This window comes from Pogona vitticeps, chromosome 3 (assembly GCF_051106095.1).
Source record: "Pogona vitticeps strain Pit_001003342236 chromosome 3, PviZW2.1, whole genome shotgun sequence".
Taxonomy (NCBI): Eukaryota; Metazoa; Chordata; class Lepidosauria; order Squamata; family Agamidae; genus Pogona; species Pogona vitticeps.
The window spans coordinates 204663628-204691094 of record NC_135785.1 but is presented as its reverse complement, the minus strand read 5'-3'; the positions used below and the strand labels follow the sequence as shown (position 1 = coordinate 204691094).

General features: G+C 41.1%; 1 protein-coding gene across 1 annotated transcript in view; it reads left to right on the top strand.

Annotated features, from left to right (window-relative positions):
- EVA1C (eva-1 homolog C) overlaps window positions 1-27467 on the top strand; it is a 57977-nt gene that overhangs the window by 11169 nt on the left and 19341 nt on the right. The window contains exons 2-3 of the mRNA XM_072994081.2: window positions 16781-16977; window positions 26618-26741. Coding sequence (XP_072850182.2) covers window positions 16781-16977; window positions 26618-26741 — 321 coding nt within the window. The remainder of the gene's footprint in view (window positions 1-16780; window positions 16978-26617; window positions 26742-27467) is intronic.

Genomic DNA, 27467 nt, shown 5'->3' with positions numbered 1-27467 from the left:
GCCAAATTCTGTGCTGCAGCAATGGTTATTCGTAAACAGATGTTTGGGTAGGTGATTTTAGATAGATAATATCATGTTTTTAATATAACACTGCCTGAGGTTTTACCTATATTAAAGATATATGATGTTATTAATTGGAAAGAAGGGGTTGTTTTATCATGTATTAATGGAATTTTATTACCCTGCCTGACTTTATGAAACAATAATTATATACAGTGGTGCCTCGCACAGCGAGGTTAATCCATTCCGGATTAACCCTCGCTGTGTGAAAGCATTGTTGAACGGAACGTAAAAACCCATTGGAACGCATTAAACATGGTTTAATGCGTTCCAATTGGGCTGAATACTCACCGTTCAGCGATGCTTCAGGATGGCCGGCAGCCATTTTCGCGCCCTCCCCTCGCTTTACGAGGGCGCGAAAACGCTGCACGCGGCCATTTTGGGGCTTCCGGCCGAACAGCTGATCAGCGGGTCGCAAAGCGAAGGTCGGTAAGCAAACCGCTTACCAACCTTTGCTCTGCGATTTTCGCCCTATGCAGGCACCGTTTTGCGATCGCAAAACCGGCCTCGTAGAACGAATTCATTGCTCTACGAGGAGCCCATTGTGCGAGGCACCACTGTATATCTATTTTATATTGATTTGGTTTTACTAGTCTTTAACCATAATAAAGTATACTACTGTACTACTAAATGTGTATAGAATTGCTCTGTGCATATTGTTTGTTTGTTTGAGTTGTGTGTCAACTTTAGTATTAAACTGAAGAGTGTTTATTTATAAAAGAAAGAACATCTAGTTTTACAGTGGCCTAGAGATAAATGCAGTTTTTAAACATCATTTGGAAAGATATAACAAACAAGACAGCTTTATATGGTTTGTTGTTGGCCTGCCAGTTCCAGAGAGCTAATCCATTTAACTGACATTTAATAGTGGACACTGGTATAAAAAAGACAGACTTTGGAAAAATTAATGGGATGGGGAAGCTGCAGCTCTCAAAACTCCTATGGCTATGCTGTCTGGGAGCTGTGAGAGTAATGATCTTCCCACCCACACGCCAATATTTTCCAAGGTCTGCTAAAACAGTGTTACATCTTTCTTCTCTTCAATCCTTAGTACTCTGACTATAAAAGTAGTTATTTTATTGAAACTGATATTACTTCCTTGGAAGATAACCTTGTGCTCTAACACTTAAATCCTGAAGATGTCAATGGATCTTATTTAGAAGTAAACAGCAATTAAAGTCAGGGGTCATTTTATCAGTTGTTATTCTATCTGTTCTGCATATACAGATTTAGAGGTATATTCCATTAAAATCTAAGGGCTTTACCTCAGTGGACATTTATTTATAACACTGGGACAGGGGACACAGTATGATTTAGAGAGAACAAGAGAGAGGGATTTATCTCTCTGTGGAAGAAAATTCATATATGAAGGAAAAAGTGATGCAATTTCATATTTTTATAGCTCTATATAGGAGTGGAACTAGAGAAATTGTGTTCTGGAAATTGTGCATTCACACTCTTCCTTCTCTTTTCCATTCAGCTGACAAATACATGTGTTTGTAGAAATATGATCTTCCCTGCAATTTGTGATTTTTGAAAATCCAATGACCCAACAGTCCAGATATTTCCAGTTTGATTTACTATTTACAATAAAACTGGAGTCAGAACAAAATAAGTATTTTTTTCACAGAATAGCAAAGAAATAAAGATCCATATGTAATGTTTTTGCTTACTGCTGTTATACAGTACTAATGTATCCCTTATGTGCCATGAATTCCAAAATATTGTATGTAACTGTTTTGAAATTATCTTTTCCATATGATGTAATAAGAGATATGATACAGTGGTACAATAATTTTAAGCAAAATTTAGACTAAAAAGGGAAAATGTTGAGCAGATGATTAATGCATAATATTTTGGTTCATCCTGTACTGTATATACACAGCTGACAGCAAGTCTTATTGAAATGAGAGGGACTTACTTCTGAGTAAGCATGCATGCATGAGACTGTAGTATAAATTAGGTTTCTCAGTTGAAATATGCAGCTGTATTGATCCTATAAAGCACTGCAACCACGTCTCTGCAGCTCTCATTTATTTCAATAGTGCTTCAGTTTTATTCTTTGGGAACACATTTATTTCAGCTTGTACTATATGTATAGGCACTTGACCTCAGAAGTTAGTGTGTAGACATAACACCATGTCAAAGCATGTCACAAAGCATGTCACACGTGCTTAGCAAAACGATGGTGCTTATATAGAAATTATCCAGATATATACCTATGAAGATTTTAAAGTTTTTTTTCTGCTATAGCAGCCGTCTCTATTATAAGACAACCACTTGTCATGTGAAAACTGACTTACTGCTTATCTGTTCAATAACAAAAGCTGTTGTGGCAAAAGCAATAGTATCAAATTCTGATATATACATAGATATCAGTTCTTGCATCATGGCCACATACGAATAACTTTTTTCAAGACCGAGGGCTTTGGATCAGAGTTAAGAACTACAATTTTTTAAATCTGCATTGCTTCTTAGCCCAGGAATAGATATTTGAGAACAGAGCATTCTGCTGGTTGCCGTTGAAAGCTAGACTTTCAAAGTGACTTCTATCTTCTCATCGCAAAGGGTTAAGACAATGCCAGCTGCTGGCAAAGTGCCTGTATTGGAAAAGAAGACTATTGTATATGAGTATTTCCCCCTGTGAGTCAATGTTGCCTCTTCTGTTGCCACTGTGAGAATGTGCATTGCTAACCCACACGGCAAGAATTTAAGCAATGTTTACAATCCACAGTGAACACTGAAAAAGGAGAAAGATAAGAGTAAGCTTTGTATGCTTGTTCTTGGCTGGCCGATTATGCTTGTGGGATAGAGGGAATGGAGAACATAAATGTGAAGGAGAAGTAAGGAAGTTAGTATAAAAATAGTATAGACAGAAATTGCTACCTGGGTGGGTGAGCACATTTTCTATATTAAACTAGTGATATGAAAGCTGGTTGCTTCCCACTGTTATGGACAACAACCCCTGTAACCCCTGACAATAGTCACTGCTGGCTGGGGTTTATTGGAATTGTAGTCCAAAATACATGGGGGCATCAGGTTGCCTACCCCTGTGTTACACTCTGGGGAACTAGTGGCCATTCAGCTGTTATTGAATTCCAACTTCCATAAACTCAAGGCAGTTATCAAGAAGTATGAGAGTTGTAATCTTACAGTCTGTGGGCTCCACAAGCTTCCAGTCCCACTCAAAAAAATGCAGATAGTAGGGAGTAGGATTTGCAGGAGTGGTCATCTAAGAACATGTGGATGGCCACAGGTCTCCATCTTCTGCTCTACAGGATGCAGAATAAGGGCAGGTTAATAAGGCAATGCTGGCAATGATATATTTGCATTGTGGATCTGAGCTAGGAGATAATATATACCCAAATGATCTGCTTGCCAGTATTGGGTCTTGTTATAGTGTTTGTTTATTTATTTGCCACTTTTCTCCTCAAGAGGACCGAAGGCAGCTTCGTGTTAACATAGCAGAGGTGGGGATAGGCATCTGGGTCTATCATAGGTCCTTGCATATGCATCTCTGATAAATGATTTGTTGTTTCTTATGAAGCTCATAGGGACTATAAACAAGCACAGGCCCACCACTCAACACCTGTGGGAGGGAAGTGCGCTTGTCTGAGATAAGCCATAGTTCACTGATGATATGTTTGAATGGCTTTTAAGCTGAGCAGTATAGGTTATGAAAGCAGGGTTCTGGCATTTTCCTTTCTAGGTTTTTTCTATAGTAAATTAGTTTTTGAACTATGCTAGCCTACCTGTTTTTTCACTTCAATGGATGGATATTTTAGTTTGGCAAATTGCTGTTGTGAATCTGAAAAGTGTTGGTTATATTTTAGGGGTTGCCTGTAGCTGATAGATATGGTCTGTGATGTATATACATTTTTTCCATGATAGTATTTGTATATTCATTTCAAAAGATGCTGATAGATTTCACATTGCAGATTATTCACACGGAACGCAGAATGGTCCTTGTTTATGTTTTTTTATCCTGTGTACATTGAATTAATTTTTGTAGTCTAATTCTGTTGAAATTGCTATAACTTTCTGTTTATAAAAGAAAAGTATAAAAATGTAAACTATTTCAAAGCAAGTTTAGATTTAGCAATTTTTAATTTTTAAGTCACAATATTTTCAATATTCTTACTTCATAACCATCCTGAGTTTAAGTCTTCTAACTGAATACTATATGCACAATATGGTAAAAAAAAATCCTGCCTTAACTGCTCCACTGCTCTCTGGAACCTAGGACAGCTGCTAGTAGTTATTGCAAGCAATGTGAGCCCAAAGTACCAGAGACCTAACTCAGTGTAAGGCAACTTTCTGCATTCCAAAGCACATGGCATTGATAAGTTGGTTGTTAGTTGAAATCCATCTGCAGACTTTTCTGTGGTGTGAAGAAGTGGTGCCAATATTGCGGCTGGTGATGCCACTCTATATAGTGTATCATTCACTTCATCTATAACTTCTGAGATAGTCGTGTTCTGATGTAGTCATGAATTTTTCAATAGCAATGAGCTAAACTCTTGGAAAAACATGCAAGACTTTGATGGATGAGGCTTTTAGGAGTCTGGCTAACAATCTTTGCAACACTGCAGTCTATTTTGATCTGAAATGGATTGGCCGATCGTAAAAAAAAAGATGTTAAATGGACTGTGCATAGTACACTAAATGGACTTGAGGCATCCACTCAGCATTATTAAGATCTTTGTGTTTTAATTATCATCTGTGCTGTTCATCTTTAGGCTCTGAAAAAATGTGTAATTCTTTCTTTGAATGTAAACAGGCATTATATGGAGTGGTTGCTTTCAGCAGGGTTTTCCAGATGTTGTTGGACTACAACTCTTGTGAGCCTCAGCCAATTTAACTAATTATGAAGGATAATGAAAATCTCAGTCCGGCAATACATTCCTCATCTCTGCTTTACAGCAGGTACTGATTATCTACAGGATAGAGGCGTGATGTCATGTTTGTGACGTGTAAGGGGCAGAATGAATCCAAGCAACTTCCACTGATTTGAATGGGACTTCCTTTTAAATTAGTATGCTTTAAAATGTAGGCCAAGAAATAGTTGCATTTGATACCCTAGATATCATTTTAATTTCCCGTTCTCATGCATATATATCCATATGGGCCCTCAGATAACAAGTCCTTAATGGGGGCCCCACCTTCCTCTTCACTACTGCTTGTTTGCTCACTTTATTGGTACTGTTTCCTCACAAACGGGATGACACTGTCACAGTCCTAGTTCTTGTTCCTCTTATTTCTTACTTAGAGCTGGAAAGTAACTGCATAGCCCCGGCATGGGGACTGATTGTTACATAACAGCACTGATGTTACCTGTCTGTCATGGGTTTGGAGGGAAAGTTCCATCCTATGGGGAGTGGAAGGCGGGACATCAGGAGGAGGGGCTGTACTGTATAAATATGTGATGCCTGTGTGGTGAGAGTTAGATGCTGAGACAGACTGTGAGACACTGGGTTGGGACGAAGCAGCAGCTGGGGAAGAAGAAGCTGTTGTGGGAGTCTGGGTGTCTGACAGGGTACTACTGTGTGTCAGAGTACCAGCCTGAAAGGTTCAGGGGTCTGTGGGTTAGCCAGAACTGATGGGTTCAGGGTCTGTGCTTTAAGTTAAAGGTTCTAGGTGAACCAAACTGTATGCTTGTGTGTGTGAGAATAAGCCACGTTACTTTATTTTATTCACCTGATTGTTTTATTTACCCTGTTTGTATTTAAAATAAACCTTATTCTTTTACTGTTTAAAAATCCATCCCTGGTCTGTGTGACTTTTTATAGGGAATGGTTGGTGGCAGCTTAGTGTAACTGTGTGGCAGATCCCAGTAGGTCTGGGTTTGTCACATTGATTGGTGTCCAGCGTGTGGGATACGACTGGTCCAGTTGTCCAGCGGTCCAGCAAAGCCTTGGCAAGTGTGCCCAGAGCAAGGGGGGTCTAGTCAGGGACAGTCTGAGGCGCGTAGGTAATCTTCTAGGTGTACCTCACGGGGAGGTGCACTAGTAGAAGAACGTGCCAACTGGGGAGACTTAGATTTAGGTGCTCTGAGGCAGCCTAGTTTTGGCGGGAAAAGCTGAGGCAAATCTGCGTAGCAACAGTGAGCTAGCTTGCCAGCTGAGAGGCCCAGCAGAGGGGGGTAGGCTCTGACTCGATACTGTTGCAACTTTAGTGCTGAAGAACAGCAGCAATCTCTAGGGAGAGCTGGTTCTGAGGTAAAAGGAAAAAAAAGTGGTCGTTTTATTTTGAGGCTTGACTTTTTAAAGCAGCCTGTTCTGAGGGGGGGTATGCCCTTGACTCGAAGCCAAGTAGCAGACATGAGTGAGGTGAAAGACCCCCAGATTGACCAAGGTTCTGAGGATGAATTTGGCTCAGTGCAAGGTGACAGCACAGGAGAGCAGGACCCAGAACTCAGAAAAATACTCCTAGCCCAACAGCATGAACTGAGGGTGAGGGAAATGGAGGAAAGATTAGAGAGAGAAAGAAGAGAGGAAAGGGAGAAACAAAGGCAATTTGAATTAGAGAGAGAGAGAGAGAGAATGGAGAGGGAAGAAAGAATGGAGAGAGAGAAAATTGCTCTGGAAAAAGAAAGGATGGCGTATGAGTTAAGAAAACTGGAAATGATGAACCAGAACAATAATAATAATAGGGATTCTGAGGGAGGCCAACTGTCTAAGGCTGACCTGAAGAAATTCCCTGTGTACCACAAGGGAGATTGTCCTGAGGTGTTCTTTTCCTTAGTGGAAAGAGCGTTTGTGGACTTCTCAGTGAGGGAAACTGAGAAGATGACCATCATGCGTTCTTTAATCAGTGGTAGCCTGGCTGAGGTTTATGCCGAGATGCCTGAGGAACGGATGAAAGATTTTGCAGAGTTTAAAAAACTGGTGTTCGCAAGACATGGGATAAATGCAGAGCAGCTGAGACAAAGGTTCAGGTCCCTCACCAAGAAGCCAGAACAGACTTTTACCCAAGTGGGGGCCCAATTGGTGAGGCTGCTTGAGAAATGGCTGTCGCAGGAGGGAACAGAGACCTATGAACAGCTTAAAGACTTGATAGCCCTGGAACAGTTCTATTCAGTCCTACATGGGGAATTGAAATTCCAGGTGAGGGAAAGGAAACCGAAATCTGTGGCAGCAGCCGCAGAGATCGCGGATTTTATCTCCCAAATAAGAAAGCCCTTGGGTGAGGGGAAATCTGTAGGTAAACCCAAAGAAACCTACAGCAAGTACTCTCAGGGACCAGGGAAAAGCCAGCAAGGGGGAGGGGCCCATGGTGAAGGGAAGCCCTCAGACATGAAACCAAGACCTCAGACTTTGGAGGGAAAGCCAAAACAAGATGAGAGAGAATCAAAATACGCCAGAAAATGTTATTTCTGTCAGGGAAAGGGTCATCTAATCTCAGAGTGTGAGAAATTGAAGCAGCTAAAAGGAATGGTGCCTCAGAATGCTAGTGGGACCAAGCCAAAAGCTGTGTTCTGTGTCCAGAAGGAGCAAAGCTCATTGTCACAGAGGGAGCCTGTTGCCATGACTACTCAGTCTGGAACAGCTACCTCTGCTGATCAGGCTGAGGAAAATGGTCCTCTTATGGAGGTGAAGCGCTGCTTGCTGATAAAAACAGATTCTCAGTTGTTTGAGACAGCAGGGGTGGACGTAGGAATACTTGACCGTCAGTATAGGGGACTGCGGGACACTTGTTCCCAGGTAACCCTGTGCCATCCAGATATCATCCCTAGGGAGTTTATAATCCCAAATGAGAGCATGAAGGTAGCAGGTATTGAGGGGCAGGTAATCTCTCTGCCAGTAGCAGAGGTACCTGTCAACTTTCAAGACTGGAGGGGAGTTTGGCGGCTAGCGATTTCATCGACTCTGCCAGCAGCCGTGCTCGTGGGAAATGACCTGGCTGAACATGTGAAACGGGTGCTAGTGATTACACGCTCACAAGCCACCACAGGGACAGTTCAGGGGGGTAATGATGAGCCAGAGACGGAAGCAGGTGGGGGAAGTTCAGAAGCTGTGGTGGAAACCTTAACCACAGACAGCAGATTTGGACAGGAGCAAAAGGCAGACGCCACTCTCCAAAAGTGTTTTGAACAGGTGACTGACGCCCAGCTAACACCTGAGACCCCAGTGAGATTTCTGGAGAAAAAGGGGATTTTATATAGAGAAACCCTGAGGAATATCTCAAAAGGGGGAGATGGGATCAGAAGTCAACTGGTGGTACCTGAAAAGTATCGCCCCATGATCTTACAAAGGGGTCACTCTGACATGTTTGCTGCACACTTAGGGGTGAAAGGGCCCCTTGATTTGATCAAACAAAATTGGGAGCAGATCACCCAGGATGACCCACAAGACGTTGTGACATACATAGACACCTTGATGAATGACCTAAGGAGAAATCTAGAGCTGGCAGCAGAAAACCTGCAAGCTCAGAAGGTCAGACAGAAAACATGGTATGACCACAAAGCTAGAGAGAGGCACTTTGACCCAGGGGAGGAAGTGCTTTGGCTTAGGCCCTGCAGAGAGAATAAGCTGCAGCTCAAATGGGCAGGACCATATAGGGTCATTTCCAAGATGTCAGATCTGAACTACCTTATAGAGCAGGAGGAGAACCAAGCAAGGAGGGTGGTTCATGTGAATGCCCTAAAACCCTACTACAGAGGGGAACAGAGGGTTTTATTCGCGATAAAAGCAGCTGAGAGTGAGGAAGCGGAATTACCCTTCTGGGAGGGTAGAGGGGAAGTAAAATACAACCCAGAGGAGGTAAAGATCAGTCCTGCACTCACCCAAGACCAGCAGCAAGAACTAAAAATGCTGCTTAGTAAATATCAACAGGTGTTTTCCAACAAGCCGGGGATAGTGAAGGGAGTGATGCATCAGATCCACACAGGGGATGCACCCCCGCAGGCAGTATCCCCATACCGAGTAACGGGACCCTATAGGGACAAGGTGCGGAAGGAGCTGGACGAAATGCTGAGGGAGAACATAATCGTCCCCTCTTCTAGTCCTTGGTCCTCTCCGATAGTCCTTGTGGACAAGCCTGATGGGAGCATTAGGTTTTGTGTCGATTACAGGAAATTAAACCGTGTAACCACTCCTGATGCCTACCCAATGCCCAGGCTAGACAACCTGATTGAAACCATAGGGGGTTGTCGGTTCATCTCATCATTGGACCTGGTAAAGGGATATTGGCAATTAAGAATTGATCCCAGGGATCAAGAAAAAACTGCCTTTTGCAGCCCTTTTGGTCTCTATGAGTTTCGAGTCCTGAGCTTTGGTCTCAGAAATGCACCAGCCACATTCCAAAGGCTGATGGACCAGACCTTGGCAGGGCTCAATGACTTTACAGTGGCCTACATTGACGACATAGGGATCTTCAGTAATACCTGGGAAGATCACCTGATACACCTGGAGTTAGTGCTGCAGAGGTTAAGTGCAGCAGGGCTAACAGTAAAGGCCAGCAAGTGTCAGCTGGGTAGCCCAGAAATAAAATACTTGGGTCACATGGTAGGGGGAGGAATGATAAAACCCCTGGAGGCCAAAATAGAAGCTGTTCGTGATTGGCCTAGACCCAACACCAAGAAAAAAGTCAAATCATTTCTTGGGTTGGTGGGCTACTACAGAAGGTTCATCCCGAGGTTTAGCGAGATTGCGGCTCCGCTGACCGATCTGACGAGGAAGAAGGCTGATGACCGCATCCCGTGGACCAGCGACTGTGAGGCGGCGTTCCAGAGGTTGAAGGAGGCGTTAATCAACTATCCAGTCCTGCGTGCTCCAGACTTCGACCGGGAGTTCATCATCTACACCGATGCGTCTAACAGCGGGGTAGGAGCAGTGCTGTGCCAGGAGGATGAGAATGGTGACCAGCATCCAGTGTCCTACCTGAGTAGGAAACTTCAAAAAGGTGAGAGACATTTGGCAACCGTGGAGAAGGAGTGTTTGGCCATAGTCTACGCGATCCAGAAGGCCAAGCCTTACATCTGGGGAAGACATTTTGTTCTGTGTACTGACCATTCACCATTGCAATGGTTAAAGACAATGAAAACCCACAATAGCAAACTTATGAGGTGGGCTTTGAACTTACAGGACTATGACTTTGAAGTGAAGGTGGTCAGAGGGTCAGTGAACTGTGTTGCTGACGCCTTATCAAGAAGACCTGAAGACTGAAGACGGCGAAAGAACATGGACTATATGTATATAATAAAAACAAAAAGTTAAAATGTACCTGGTTTTAAATTGGTTTGTATTAATAAAGGTAAATTGATGTAATGTATATGGTAAATGTTTAAATGCCTATTTGAAATGTTTAACTTAGAATGTAAGTAAGTATAATATGGTAGGTATAATTGGTGTTGTGTGTTTTATACAGGTTGTTTTTTTGGGAAAAAGCACCTTAGCTTTCCCCCTACAAAACAACTTTTAAAGAGGGGAGGTGTTACATAACAGCACTGATGTTACCTGTCTGTCATGGGTTTGGAGGGAAAGTTCCATCCTATGGGGAGTGGAAGGCGGGACATCAGGAGGAGGGGCTGTACTGTATAAATATGTGATGCCTGTGTGGTGAGAGTTAGATGCTGAGACAGACTGTGAGACACTGGGTTGGGACGAAGCAGCAGCTGGGGAAGAAGAAGCTGTTGTGGGAGTCTGGGTGTCTGACAGGGTACTACTGTGTGTCAGAGTACCAGCCTGAAAGGTTCAGGGGTCTGTGGGTTAGCCAGAACTGATGGGTTCAGGGTCTGTGCTTTAAGTTAAAGGTTCTAGGTGAACCAAACTGTATGCTTGTGTGTGTGAGAATAAGCCACGTTACTTTATTTTATTCACCTGATTGTTTTATTTACCCTGTTTGTATTTAAAATAAACCTTATTCTTTTACTGTTTAAAAATCCATCCCTGGTCTGTGTGACTTTTTATAGGGAATGGTTGGTGGCAGCTTAGTGTAACTGTGTGGCAGATCCCAGTAGGTCTGGGTTTGTCACACTGATGTTCAAACTACACAAGAAGTTTAGCATGTTGTCAGAAGTGGTGCTTCCTCTATTATAACAACATATTTTCATTACCTCTATATCTAGCATTTAGCATGAATTGTTTTTGATCTGTTGGTGGAAGGTAAGCACAGGCTTAATCTGTAAGTCTGCTTCATTGAGCCATGTATCTCTGAAGAAACTCCACTGTGGGAGATAAGATGGGTTAATTGGAGCACATAAGCATTCCCCTTAAACCTGAGCTTCATAGCCAGAAAGATTTAGTTCTGTTAATGGGTCTCTGACTAGGCGTTAGGACTTTCATCCTTCTGAAACGGTTTAGATTCACACAGATTCCCTAATGTTTTAAAAGTATAAATGAGGGGGAGTCTGCTTACATCAAGTCCACCTTTCTTTGCCCCACTGCCATTGTCCTCTAATTCTACCAGCGTCTGGTGGAACTGCTTCTCACCCACCCATTTGGTCAGCATGGCAAAAGGTTTTCCACATGTACTGATGTATGCATGTACAGCTCCTATGCCCCAAGGGAGTCTATAGACCACAGTCTTTTCATATGCAGAGGAACACAACACATGTACATCAGTATGTGTGCAAAGCCTTTTTCCATTCCAAACAAGTGCACAGATAGAGGAAGGGGGAGAACATTTTCACTGTGACCACTGGCAGTAGACTGTGTGCAGGCATGGGATGAGATGGAGAAAGCTACTTCCTGAAGCTCCCCATCCACATTCTTCCAAAGACTAGTTGATTTTATGTGACCCACCTAATGTATCATTATTACAAGGATTAGGATTATTACAGGAGCCTTGTGGCGCAGTGATTGAACTGCAATGCTGCAGCCAAGACTTTGTTCACAATTTGAGTTCAATCCCAGGCAGCTGTTTCAAGGTTGACTCAGCTTTCCATCCTTCCAAGCTCAGTTAATTGAATACCTCACTTACTGGGGGTGGGTGACTATGTGTAGCCTGCATAATTAATTGTAAACTATCCAGAGAGCGCTATGGGGCCATATATAAGCAGCATACTTTGCTTTTAGTATCAATAGAACTGCTTTTCCCAGAAGAAATGGAAAGAAAGCTTCTGTGAGTAGTTTGCTTTCAAGCCTTAGAGAATACAGTTTACTTTAGTGTGAGGGCTTATTTTTTATTTTAGTTGCCTGCTCAAATATTTAAACCTTGGTTTCCTTTGGACAACTGAAGTATTCCAGTAAGAGTACTAAATATTACTTTCTAGACTACAGCCCTGCGTATCCCCCAGATAACATGGGTAGTAAGGATTTTTGGTAGTTTTTCCAAGCAATAGGTAACAATAGATGGGTTATAAAATACAAATGGGTAAGTCAGTTGAGAGTAACTATACAGGTTCAAACTGCTACTATTCAGGGCAAAACACAGGAGGGCTGGAACTAGGAAAAATTAGCCCCCACTCTTGTATAGTGTTTGAGGGAAGAGAGACCACTCCATGCACATAACTCCACCAATCTTGACTGTCCAGGTAGCTGCTTTTCCTCTTTGTACCTAAGTACAAAATGTGAAATTACAAGCAGACCTCCAACCATTGCCCTGTGGGAGATGTCTTCTGGAAGTGAAGTGCCCAGTAAGGCCGTTTAAGTCTTGCTCTTTGTTTTGTTTGTTTGCCCTAGTTTGTGTGAAAAATAAGAAGACAGTTGTTGTAGGTTTTTCAGGCTGTTTTACCATGTTCTGGAGGCTTTTCTTCCTAACGTTTCGCCAGTCTCTGTGGCCGGCATCTTCAGAGGACAGGAGTCAGAACTCTGTCTGTGTTCTGGTGTAGTGTGTGGGATAGCGAAACATTAGAAAGAAAAACCTCCAGAACATGGCCAAACAGCCCGAAAAACCTGCAACAACTATCAGATCCCAGCCATGAAAGCCTTCAAGAAAATAAGAAGATAGCTTATACCATTAGTTTATCAATGAACATCCTTCTCCTTCCTGTGTTTAATTCATGGGGATTCTTGCAGTTGGCAGTAGACAAGAGTTTTGCTGATGCCAGTACGGCCACACAGGAGCGAGGCTGCCCAGCTGAGATCTTCTGAATGAGTTGCCTGTACCTCTGTTTTGATCTGGCCAATAGCTAGGGAAAGGAGGGAACAGCCGTTCATGTCCCACTTGCCCATTCACAAGCTCAGTATGAGGCAACAGAGGCTGGACTTGCCAAATACTGTAGCATTTGAAAGAGCTGCCTTGGCATAATGGATGACGCATTAAAAGGGATAAAAGGGTTGGACCCATTAGAAGTGTCCTTTTTCCTTTGTCAAATGATGGAAGGATGTGTGCATGGCAGTATTCACAGAAAGCTTTCCAACAATCCCTTCAGATACGGATCTGACAGACAGGACCTGGCTGGTCAATTCAGGACTCAATGTTGCAAAGAACCACCATCCTTGTAGTCAGTCTACACTTGAGCTTTCACTATAAATGGACTCCTGGTGAGGCTTGTTTATCTTGTGCAGTTCTCTTGAACAAGTCTAGCCACAGGCTCCAAATAGTGAAAGACTTCAGAATAGAACCCCTCTGCTTCCCATTAATTGAAGGGAGCAGCAGTTGTTTCTGCTGACTCTAAGTTATGAATTTAACTAAGTATTTGTTAAGCAGAGACCTGGGAGTTATCTATGAGATGCAAATTAAGTCTGATGTATTCCATATTGTTCATTATGTATACAGTACTGAGAACAGAATGACACCTTGGCAATAATATACCATTAAAACTGGTTTCTAAGCCTCATGATTATTATGGAGAACAAATGTTGAAGATGTGAAATAAAAAAGGCCTAGGGGGTGTTCTTAGCAATATTTTTGCAGAGATCTTCTCCAGAATGTTTACTTCCTGATTGGTATATACACTGGTTGGCAGTACATAGAAAGTACAATCATTGAGGGGAAAGTATTTGAAGTGGAGTTCGGGTGGGGAACAGAATATTGAGGTATAAATAGTATCTGGAGGACAAACGGCTTCTGAGTGCACAGTCTTCCACACTGAGGAGGCAGATACTAAAGTACCAGGATGAAACATTGCTGTATAATTCCCCTAACATTTACACTAATACTTTCCTACCATCTTTTCTTCCACCCCATAAACTAATTTTTTAAAAATGTTTCAACCTTTAAAAAAACATTTTGTGGAAAATGAAGCATAGAGATTGCAACCAAAATAAATAATGCATATTTAATAGCCACATGCTTTTAAACTGGTTTGAGTTCTTTTGGTTATGAGACTTGGCAAGAGGCAGTTTGGCTCTGCCTGCTTTCCCTAGAAATTCAAAGAGCATGAAATCTAGAAATGACAAGTAGCAGTTGGGGACTGAAAGGGTAATATTCTGTGAGCTGTTAATGTCTCCTCAAAGCTCAGGGCCTGTGTGAAGCAATCCACATACCAGTACAACACCCTTTATCAAAGGGTAGCAGCTAGATCCCATAGCTATTTATATCCTGCAATGCTTGCCAGTATGGACACACTTTAATAGCACCTCTGCAGTTTTAAATGCCACCTGGAATGATGACCTTCCTTATCTGTCTAGTCCACACCATTTAAAGAAAACTAAACAAACAAAATGTACCTAAATCGATGAAGCAGTTTAAAAAAGAAAGAATAAAGCCGGTTTTAGAACTGAATAGTGTAATTGTTAGTAAATAATGCTTAGATACTGGAATAGGAATTTTCAGGATCAGAGCGACAGTCAAGATGCTTGGGAACTCATTCAAGTGACTGCATAGCTAATATTCTCTAGGGAATACAGTACTGGGTTGCTTTGTCCGGGGAAACTTTTGGTTCCAAGCAATTTGAAACCTACACTGTCACAGATTTAGGACCAAATTCTTCATTGCCCTGAGGGAGTGCTACATCTACATCCGCAGCTCCTCTAGGCATGCTGCCTTTAAACCATGTTGCCAGCTGGCACACAGGTATCCCAAGAGTAAACTGCTTCACCTGCTGACTCTCATCCTGATCTAGTGGACAGCGGGTGGTATTGGAGGAGAAGTGCAAACAGTTCAGGTGGCACAACTCTGCTTTCAGAGAGTTGCTTCCTTCCCTTAAAAAAAAAAAAAAACCCTGTGACAGAAGAAGCTGCATTTGCCAAGTCTTTCCTGAGAAGATTATCTTAACAGTAAGAGTACAGAAGTGCCCTTCGGGCAGGAACTGCCAATTCTGAGGTTCATGTTTATTTACTGTAATAGAATAAAACATTATGCCTATTAAAAAAACAATCAGCTGTCTTAAGATTCAGCTTTTTCACCCCAGGGAAGTTTGATCAGCAGGCACCATCTTGTGAGGCATTTTAGTTAGTCCCAGTAAAGGTATTTAACCAATTTATGTACCTCTTACCATATCTAAAAGGATAGCTCAGTAATTGCCCAACTGTGGATTTTTATTTCCCTAACCTGGGATGCCTCATGTCTCAGAAGTCTTCTTGCTGTGAAGTGTGTCCAGTAAGATGCTTGTTTTACTTGTATCCTTCTTATTTCTTGAATACTAGTTTAGGGGGCAACCAACATGAATTTGACACAACTCCAGGAGACAGTGGAAGATAGGAGGGCCTGGCGTGCTCTGGTCCATGGGGTCACAAAGAGTCGGACACAACTAAACAACTAAACACACAGTTTAGGGGGTGCAGATGAAGCAGCTTGGAACATACTGTCCCCCTTAATGGAAGGGAATGATTTTTGTAGGTCTGCAAAGACAGGAATGGCACCCAAGCTCCAGTTTAGAAAAACATACTTTCCTATGAATATTTGATTTTCTTCATCAACTTTTCATCATGTTCATTTCCAGGGAGCTGTAGTATCTGGTAAAGATAGAGAGTTGGATTCAGACTTAGTCATACTTGAGGTAGACCTATTGAAATCAATGGAAATTAAGTTGGGACCTTGATTTCAATAGGTCTGCTGTAAGCATGACTGAGAGGGCAACTACACTAACAATGCAGGAAATGCTCCAGGATTGGGAAGGTCAGGTTCACATTCTTTTTCATTGACTACATGACATGCAAGTCAATGTGAATCAGCTTGGAGTTTTCTCCCCCAATCCCTATTTTTTCCCTCCACCTCTAGGGCTTCTTTTTTTTCCCCCTCCACCTCTAGGGTTTCTATTTTTTTTTTTTGACAGTAAGTGCATGCATTTGCTTTGTTTTGGAAGATACGGTGGCTTGAGCCAATGTGCAGGAGTTTGTAGCCATTGTGTCTGAAGCCATTCCATCCTGCTACAGCAGCAGTGTGAGAGGCAGGGCAGCAGGAAACTGGTGGCTGTTTGAATCCTTTCCTCCCCAAACCTGGTGACTAGTTTTGCTTGTTTGCTTCTTCCATTTTTTAATTTTTATTTTAAAGTGAGCAAAGGAAAAAAGTGGTGAGGAGTCATCAGAGAGAAAGAAAGGAAGTTATCAATTGGCCTTGTTTCCAACATGTTAAGGCAACCATGTCTTCTGCAAATCTAGATGGCCAGAGTAGAGGTACCTTAACAAGCTACAAACAAGGCTGAGTGCCAAAAAATTTCTGCACTCGCTACTGACTCCTGTATGGTTGGCTGAAGTTAATTAACCTGAGAAAACTCTACTTTACAGCAGATCCATTCACATTTTTCTCCTTGTGTAGTCACACCCTGAATATGGATCCAACTCAAGAATTTGGAGTCTGAATGAAACCTGTTACAATGAACTAACTTTCATGTAAACACTAGGGGGAAAGTTATATATCCTCATTAAATGTAACACAGCTAAATATTTTCTAGGTTACCTAACCAAACTTCTGCAAAACCACACTGTCTATGCCTGCGATGGTGATCGTTTGAATCTGCAGTGTCCTCGGCATTCAACAATAAGTGTCCAATCTGCATATTATGGGCAAGCTTACCAGTTGTGTAGTGCACAGCAGCCTGAAGCCATGATGAGAGAGCCCCTAAAGTGTGTGACATCTACTACTTTTCAGGTATTGCCTATTGCAGTATTGGGGGAAACAATAGCTTCAAAATGATTATAGATAATAATTATTCAGCTGTAACTTTTATTTATTGGAATGCAAAATAAGGATGAAGTTGACTAACTATTTTAGGTTGCTAGTATCTATAATATAGACAGCCTCAATGTGGGTGGGAGGCTATTTAGTTGGCTTGTAGATGAGTAGCTTTTAATATTTCTCAAGGACTTGTAACTGTATAAATCAGTCAAGACTCCAACTCACTATTATCTAACCATTGGCCATGATAGGCAGTCCTGATCCTAGTTACAGTTCAGAACAGGAAGGGCATCAGACTGAAAGACAAAGACTGACCAGACAGATTCATCTAGTTCTGCATCTCTAAGTGATTTGGGGTCATAGTGCAGGGACAGTTGACATTTTTGAATGGAACACTCCTCTGCAACTGAAAAGGTATGTTTCATTGTAGTTTCATAACTTTTGAACAAAACACATTTCCCCCTATTTCCTTTCTTTTCTTTTCTTCTGGCCAACATGTTGGGACTAATGTGGCTGCTTCTTTGGGAAGAACTTTTAAATAAGCCTCTGGCTTTTTAAATAAGACTCTTTATTATTTTGTCTGTAATTGGATACAAAAGTACAAATGTTCCCAAACGAAATTCAATGATAGTGTGGCTAGTCTGCATTTGAATCTGTGGTGCCAGCTTTGCAAACAAACTAATCAAGCTTGGCAAGGTAGGGGGGGAGGGAGGGGCTGGCCACAGACTCAGTAGCTTCATGAGCTATCAGAGTTCTATCCCTGCCAAGGAGAAGGGGGTCAAAGGAATCCCAAACAATGAGAATGCCCATTAAGATTCATGCCTGACCGTCAAACCTTAATTTGCGCCAAATCTAATAGTTTTGATGTAATTGTTTTGGCACTGAGTTTAGACAGAGTTTCCTGAAAGACTTAAATCCAGATTCTGAAAAGTGTTGGTTCCAACTTCCAAGCAGCAGCAGCAGCAGCAGAACTGATTTTGATAAAGATTGCGAAAGGTTAGCAATACAGTGTGTTCCGAAAGCCTAACCAACTATTATGCAGAGTATTCTGCTCAGTGCTAGATGAAAGGTACAAAGAGTCTGGTGGTGAATGGCATTTTCAGACTCCTGGCCCATCCTAGAGTCCTATGCTAGATTCACTATTCCACCTATGTTCCCACAGTTTCCTAAATCGCTTAGCATTGTATCCTGTAATCAAATTACTGAAAACAAAAGATAACATATAAGGTTTAAACTGAAGCCTATTAAAATCACATTGTCTTTAGAAAGCTCAATGGTTTAAGATCAACGGCCTTAGAAATCCTTCACTGGCATTCAATATACAAAATGAACAAAGAGCATGTTCTTCATTGAGGTAAAAGGGAATTCTCCTGCTCTATATTTAGTTTAGGGAGATTTTGATGGTTGCCAAAGCAGGGAAGATGTGGGAAGTAGGATTAAACTTTGGAAACATTGGTGATTTACCCAACTTGCATTCTCTATCCTGAGATTTAATGTAACCCTGGGCCTCATCTAGCCAATTTTTTGGACTTACCTTACACCTGACAAAGTGTTCTGGATAACTGGAAAGCTTGCACACTTTTACAGGTGGGCATAATAAAGGCATTGCCCACCTGTGATTTTTGGATGTTCTGACCTCCCAGTAGAGCACTCTAGGAGATAAGTTTTTTAAAAAAACCCAACATCTGAGCAAGGCTATGGAATAATTAAATTACAGTCCGGTGATTTATTTATTTTCAAAACATTTTTTTAACATGAAGCTGCTGGATCTAGTGTGAGGTACAGAATTATTCCAGATGATTTGTTGTTGTTGTTTTATTTACTTCTATTTTATATGATATGATTCTTAATTTTTTTAAATGAATGCATTAGGCATACAGTATATTTAAGGTGCCAGAAAAGTGGTATATTCTTATAATTCCCCTAGTTGACTAATTTACAACCAGAGGGTTTCTTCATTGTGAAGTGGCATACAACAGACATCTAGTGCAGCTCTCTCTCTCTATAGCTGTACTATACATCTGTATAGTATATACTTTTATGTTCCTTGGAAGTAAAGTTCACTCTATTCAGTGAGGCATACACCTAGGTAAGTGTGTACATGATGTCTGCCTTAGGACAGATCTGATGAATCTTGTTTATAGGTCATCTCAGAGAAGAAAGATTAAATTAAATGAAACAAACAAAATTCACTAACTTTTGTATTCATAAATATCACAGAATCAAACATCAGCTTTCCAAGTGATGTAACTTTTTGTTTCACAGGTAACAAAACATTCAGAAAATGAGTTGTGTATCTGAAGCATTGCAGAATTCAAACTACACAGTATGCATAGAACATGTCTCATGAGTGGTGGAATACATCTGTTTGTTGCAACACATATTCTGTATCTTGCATTTAGTGTGCTGTATTTTCTGATAAGTCACAGTCACTGAAAAGATTAAACATACACTTAATTTGGAAGTCTGATTGCCAACATTTGTATATCTGAGGGAATTTTCTTGTAGGAGGAAAAATGAGCTAACTGCAGGGCAAATGGGCTAACTTCTGGAAATTAGTGTTTCATTATCCTAATTTCCCATGAAATTTTGGTGCTTGTAGAACAATCTAGGAATGCATTCTTTGAGGCAGATAGAGGGGCAATAGAATTCACCCTGGCAATGTTAGAGAAGAAAGAACTGAAAGTAGTTGTTGTTATTCAAGCCAGAAGCAGACATTAGCGATAATTTATGAGTGGAAGAGGGAAATTTTTAACTAATGTGAGCATTTGTGTATTGCAGGACAAGGTTTTCTTACCTCTAGGACTCTGCAAATTAGCTTGGTTGCTTTGGTGTGCTTTTCAGGAGTTCAGTGCTAGATTCCATTGAAGTCTGGTTTTACATAGAGGCCCATTGTGGGATCATCTTTTTTGAGTGGGAAATCCTCTCCACCCCCACTCCCCAGCTGCCAGGGGTGGTTTAAATTGTTTGCAGTCAGTTTGACATTGCTTTTGTCCACTTACTGCCTGTGGGCTCTCTGATCCAAAGCAAAAGGGCACTCACAAGCATGTCAGTTTTCCTGGTCTCCCAAGGAATTGTTTACAGTACAAGGTTTCACTTCAGCCCTGGAACAGGCTTTTGCTAGAACACTTAGGAGATCAGTTTTTAAAAAAGAAAGAGAAGTGGAAATTGCCAATCGGCACTTGTTACCATCTTGTTAAGGCAGCTTATGCTCTTGGAACTCCGTGTAAACTGAACTCTCTGCCTGTGCCCCTGCTGCCTCTGCAAATCTGAATGTCTACAGTGAATTTACCCATGGAAATCAAATTTCCACAGGTGCGAGTCACACCAGATCAACCTATATTTTTCCTGATGCATAGTCACACCTTCAGTCTCGCATTTGCAACTAATATGCATTCTAAGTGTGGGCTATCTTTAACCTGATCTCTGTTTTGGGCCCAAGACAACTATTTTTGTAGGCAGAAGTGCTATGCTAGCCTTCCTCAAGGGTGTGATCTTCTATATATTGTCAGAGAGCAGTTCCCATAAACTCGTTTCAGCCTAGCTAACAGTGAAGGATCCATGGGAGTTGCAGTCCAACATCCCTGGAAGATCAGGTGTTCCCGTCTAGTCTAACTGCTGGGCTGAGCTGGGCTGGAGACTTCTGGTAGTTGCAGTTTAACATACAGTGGACCCTTGACTTACAGACAGCTTGACTTACAGACTTTTTGAGTTACAGACTTCTCTGGCCGCAAAATTTAGGTTTGACTTGCAGACTGAGATTTGACTTACAGACCAGAAAAAACCCAAAATGGAACAAAAACGGCCTGTTACGGGATTAATCGGTTTTCAGTGCACTGTAGGTCAATGGAGACTTGACTTACAGACTTTTTGACTTGAGAACCACCTTCCAATACGGATTAAGTTCTCAAGTCAAGACCCCACTGTATCTGGAGTGTGCCAGTTTGGAGAAGGCTGCGACATGCCTTTAATAGTGCTGGCTGGATAGCTCAATGGGTTAGGTATGGTACGGAGTTTGATTCCCCACTGTAAGTCTTAGAAAAGGAGCCTTGGCTAAACTGCAGAGTTCCACGAGGCCCCTCAGAAGAAGGGAATGGTAGACCATTTCTGAGTACCCTCTACCTAGAAAACCCTGGAAAGGAATGAACTTGATGCCATATAATTACTATTATTAATGTTATGAACAATTTGGAGAACTGTCATCTCAATGGAGCAAAAACATTTCACTGCTTTTTTTCAGTCTAGTATGGAGGGGATAACTGTTTTTTAACTGTTAGAAGCTCTTCATCATTATCAGAAAAAAAGGTTAAATGCTGTGTCCTGGTAGTTTAATATAATATTCTATTATTTTTATGTGCAACAGTGTTTTTTAAAATACTGGTTTCATAAGTGTGGCTTGTATGTACTGCTCTGCAGCCAAAATGTGACCTTTGGGCCATGTGAAAGTACAGCTGTCCTCATAGAAATGAGACTATCACATCTGTTCCAAGTGTCCTTACTAGCTCAACATCAGGACTGAATCTGGCATGCTCAATCTTGAGGAATTTAGCAAGGCCTGTGCAGAAAAAAAATATTTGATGCCACTGTATGTTTCAATTGACAAACCTGTTTGTCATTTATATTGCTGTTTGTCTGGATTTATATATAAACCCAGATGAACAGCAATATGGCATTTTGCAGATCTTTCACACAGCTCAACTGAAATTTGTATACTTGGCTTCATCAGCTTAAACATTTCTAATGTTCTCAAATGTGAGACACATACAGTATACAGTATATACTAAGCTGCTGGCTGGCTGGGGAACTCTGATGATCTCATTCTATCCACTTGCTCTGGAATAGATTAATAGCCCAAAACATATTGTTACTTTAAAGGGGAAAAAATTATACAGGTGTCTTTTCCTGAAGGGGCAAGGAGAAAACCTTACATCTGTGTGTTTGGAATATAGTAGTGGTCAAATCTTGTTCTATCCTTTCCCCCCTAATTTCTGCTCAGGAGGTTCAGCTCATTATTTCTAATGTGTCTTCAATGGGGATCCAGCTGTCTACCTTTCTATTACCCTGCTACCTCTATTGACCAAAATAAGTCAATTAGTCACTATCACTGCTGGTATTGCTATAAAGTATTTTGTGGTTTCATACCAGAGACTCCTTGTAAGAAAGAGGAGTTGGTTATCATCCGCCCCTGCCCCACTTTCATTCTGTTAATATATATTGCTGCTTTTTGTGCAAATTAAGCCAGAAAATACCAGGACAAGCTGTGAGCACCCTTCTGTAATGTTCTGCAGTGAAAGCAAGCAACGGAGAGTTGGTCTACATTGCCCAGCATTTCGAAATTTCTGCTTGGGATGTTACTCCTGTAGTAAAAAGAAAAGAACAACCTAGATGGATGATGGTAGAATTACTTAAAATTGTAAAGGATAAAGATTGCAAAGCAAAAGGTGACAGAAATAGGGTCAGAACCCTGAATGCAGTTTTTCAGCAGCTGTCACACTGAGGCAAAACAACAACAACCCTACAACAACCAGTGCAAAGAAATACAGAGCAACAACAAAAGGGTAAGAACAAGATATCTCTTCCAGAAGACTGAAGAACTCAAAGGGAAATTTAGGCCAAGATTAGGAATACCGAATGACTAGCAGGGAAGCATACTCTCTGATCTGGAGAATACAAAAAGATGGAAACAGTATATTGAAGGCCTAAACAGAATAGATAAAAGGCTGACAGACTCCTTTAAAGAGGAATCCTATGATGAAGAACCTGCAGTTCTAGAAAGTGAAAGCTGCTCTCAAAGCACTTGGAAAATATAAATCACTAGGGATAGATGAAATACCAATAGAACTATTTCAAGTTAAAGAGACTCAATCTGGAAATGTTCCTTATACATTTCAGTCTCCAAAGAAGGAGATGGCAAGAAGTGCAGTAACTACAGGGCCATTAATTTCCAATGCAAGCAAAGTGATGTTCAAGGTGTCACAACAAAGGCCTTTACCTTATAAGGAGCAAGAAATGCCTGATTTTCAAGGTGGATTCCAAAAAGGAAGAAGCACTAAAGATCATATCACGAATATCTGCTGACTACTGGAGCATACCACAGAATTTCAAAGGAAGATCAATCTACTGTATGCTTTATAGACTACAACAAAGCTTTGCTATGTGGATCATGAGGAACTATAGGTTGTTCCGAAAGAAACAGATGTGCCTCAGCACTTGATTGTCTTGATGTGTAACTTGTATTGAGGACAAGAAGATACCATGAGGACAGAATATGGAGATACAGAATGGTTTTCTATAGGCAGACAAGGGTCCATTTTATCCCTTAATTTGTTCAATCTGTATTTACAGAAAGCCAAACTAGATTCATATGGAGGACTGAAAATGGTAGAAGAAACATTGACAATTTAAGATTTGCAGATGAAACCATCTATTCTGGTTCCTTGGTCAAGCCCCCTTTCTTAAGGTCCCTCACCACACTGCTCTCACTCATCCAGGGGTCAGAGTGCCATGGAGAGTAAAAATGATGGAAAATGTGAAAGACTGATTAGAACCATCTCATTCCCTAACCACCTGCTTAGTATCCCAAACTTCAAAGTGCTCCAGGGAGTTTGACACAAAAATGAAATTCCCCGTCTAGGAACAGGGAACCGAGAATGAGGGTACTGACCTGGCAAGGTAGTTGCCACCACTTCCACAAACTAAATGCTGAAAAGAAAATCCCAGTGGCTGGACAAAGCTATAGATGGTTTGTCTCAGTCAAAATGAACAAACTTGCTTGACATTTTTTGTAGTTTATTTGGAAAAAAACAAAAAAATTCAAAAGCCCAGAAACTCAATTTCATATTTTGTACACCTTAAATTCTTGATCATTTCACACCATCCTACTGGCAGATAGCACCAATGACTTGAAACAACTTTTATTGAAAGTGAAAGAAGAAAGTCCCAAAGCAGAACTGCAGTTGAGCATTAAGAAGACAAACCTCGTGGCTACAGAAGAACTACACAGCTTTAATGCTGACAATGAAGAAACTGAAATTGGGAAAGATTTCAGTCGTCTATCCAAATGGAGACGGCAGCCAAGAAATCAGAAGAAAACTGAGACTCTGAAGGGAAGCAATGAGGAAATTAGAAAAGATTGTCAAATGTAAGGAGGTGTCACTGGAGACAAAGACAAAGACCACCCACACTCTTGTATTTCTGATCACCATGTATGGGTATGAAAGCTGGACAATAAAGAGAGCTGACAGGGGAAAAAAGAGATTTATTTGAAGTGTGGTGATGGAAGAGAACTTTGTGGATACCCTGGACTGCCAGAAAGACAAACAAGTGGGTTCGAGTCCAAATCAAGCATAAACTACAGTTGTAATCAAAATTACTCAACTCCCATTGCAAATCAGGTTTATTGTCAAAATTTACAGACTTTCAGCTGTTTGCAGTTAACAAATCAAACAAAAGCAATTGATTGTTGTTGTGGGTTTTTCAGGCTCTTTGGCCGTGTTCTGAAGGTTGTTCTTCCTAACGTTTCGCCAGTCTCCTCTTCAGAGGAAAGGAGCAGCAATTGAAATAGCTCAACATAACAAATGCTTCAAGTGGTTTCCCCAAATTCAACTGAAAATGCAACTTTTAAGGAATTCTGCTGTCTCGAAATTATTCAACCCCTTCACAGCAAGCATCTTTAGTACTTGGTAGAGCCCCCTTTTACTGTTATGACCTGCTGCAAATGAAATGCACGGCCAGATACCAGCTTTTGGCAGCATTTCTGAGGAATCCTAGCCCATTCCTCATGACCAATGGCCTCCAGTTCAGTAATATTCTTGGGTTTGCATGCTGCAACCATCTTCTTCAAATCCCACCAGAGATTTTCTGTGGGGTTCAAGTCTGGTGTCTTTGATGGCCACTGTAGAATCTTCCAGGACTTCTGCAACCAGAAGGTGGAATTTGAGGAATTCCTGGGATCATTGACCTGTTGGAAGGTCCAATGACACCCAAGCTTCAGCTTCATCACAGATGGCATTACATTTTCTCCTAGAATTTTCTGATACTTCAGTTAATCCATCTTGCCTTCCACACGCTGCATGTCTCCAGTGCCAGAGGATGCAAAGCAGCCCCAGTTTATCACCGAACCACCCCCAAGCTTAGCTGTAGGCAGAGTGTTCTTTTCAGTATATATTTCATTCCTCTTTCTCCAGACATACCGCTGATCCATCGGGCCAAAAAGGTCCAGTTTTATTTCACCACTCCACAAAACTGAATCCCAAAACTTCTGTGGCTTATTTACATGATTTTGAGCATATTGGAGCTGACTTTTCTTGTGCTTTTGGATCACTAGTGGTGTATGTCTTGGAGTTGTGGCATGTAAACATTTTGTGTTTAGTATGTTTCTTACTGTGCAAACTGAAATCTCACTGCCTGTTGCGACGAAGTCCATTAAGGTTGGCTCTGTAAATGCCAACATTTACAACTAATGGCGACACTAACCCTGGAATTTTTCAATACATTTGCTTTTGTATCTTATTCCAAAACCATTAAAAAAGACTTTCATATCGTATGAATAAAAGTTACATTTTCTATTGAACTTGGAGAAACCACCTGAAGCATTTGTTGTATTGAGCTATTTCAATTGCTTCTGTTTGATTTGTTCATTTCAAAGAGCAGAAAGTCTATAAATTTTCACAATAAGCCTGATTTACAATGGGAGTTGAATAGTTTTCATTGTAACTGTATTTCTGGAGGCAAAAAGTATGAATCCGAGGCTGTCCTACTTTGGACACATCATGAGAAGGCAAGATTCTCTGGAAAAGACAATAATGCTGGGAAAGTTTGAAGGCAGCAGGAAAAGAGGAAGACCAAACATGAGATGGAGTGACTCTCTAAAGGAGCCATAGGCTTGAGTTTACAAGAGCTGAGCAGGGCTGTTGAGGACAGTACATTTTGGAGATCTTTCATTTATGGGGTCACCGTAAGGCAGCTTGATGAATTCTATTCATATTAACTGTAGCAGCAGCTCTGCAATATACGTATAATACTTGAATTCTAAGTAACTACTCAAATTCATTTGCTCTTTCATAAATACAGCAGGAATGTTATGCTTTATATAAATGTCAGTAATAAATATCTTTCAGCAACAGTTATATTTAAGGTAATTGGGTTTTAATTCACTTGAAGGTTGGGCAGGATTACAGTTGATTATCTAAGTAACAGCCACTATCACAGTTATGATAGTGGCTTTTACTTTTGCATTTACGCCCATCTACTAGTTCCAAACATATGTCTTAGGGCTGTTCCACTTATCGGCAAATTCTAGAATGTTAGCCTGGTATTCCAATATTTTTTCAATGTATTTTCTCCCTTAAAATCCATGAAACATCCTCAGTAGATTTGAATCTGAGATTTTCGTGTTTAAACCTGCATAGTAAAAAGAAGGCAGTGTTTTTACTATGCACAAACAGAGTTTGCCTTTGAAATTCACTGTATTAGTACTTTGAAAGGCAATTTTACCGATCATTCTGGTAACCAGAAGATGAGAGCAATCATGCATAGATCTTAAAATGTCAGGGTTTGACTTGTATGGTTTCATAATCTGTTTTTTAAGACTATGCTTTTTTGCTTGTTTTAGAAAGTACTGGATGAATGCCAGGATCTGAGAGCCTGCCAACTCCTTGTCAATAGTTGGGTTTTTGGACCTGACCTATGCCCAGGAATCACTAAATACCTTCTAGTCTCCTTTAAATGCAAACCTAGTAAGTAATCTGTGGAACGGGCAAGTGTCATTTTTGCATGGATTTCACTTTTTCTTTCGATTGTAGGGTCAGACAGGGAAGCTGTTGCACACATCTATGCAAACTACCATCTCTTCACATTCTCACTTACAGCAAAGCTTCAGGCTTTTCTCAGGCACATTATTCTCCAATCTTCATACAAGGGAAAGTGGGTCATAACTGACAATATGCATGAGGGGGTCTTATGAACCAAAACAACTGCCCACAGCTACATTTCAAATGGGACATTGTATCCTTAGAGATGTTATTAGAAATGATTGTAAGTCACCCCTTCCATACAAACACATATTTTTAAAAGAATACAACCCCAATTCTAGGAAAAAGAGAGTAAAGAATACATACTACAGTGTAGTACAAAGAAATGTGAATCCACCCTAAGACCTAAAATCAAGAAATTTATATATATATAACCGATTGGACTGCAAGGTTTCCCTGCAGACTGAAACCAATGATCCTGGCATCTGTTACTTGACAAACTCCACGCAGCTGAGTACTCGTGGTGCAGTGGTTAAAACGCTGTACTGCAGCTAAAACTGTGCTCACGACCTGGGGTTCAAATCCCAGGTAGCCGGCTCAAGGTTGACTCAGCCTTCCATCCTTCCGAGGTCGGTAAAATGAGTACCCAGCTTGCTGGGGGGGCAATGTGTAGCCTGTATAATTAAATTGTAAACCGCCCGGAGAGTGCTT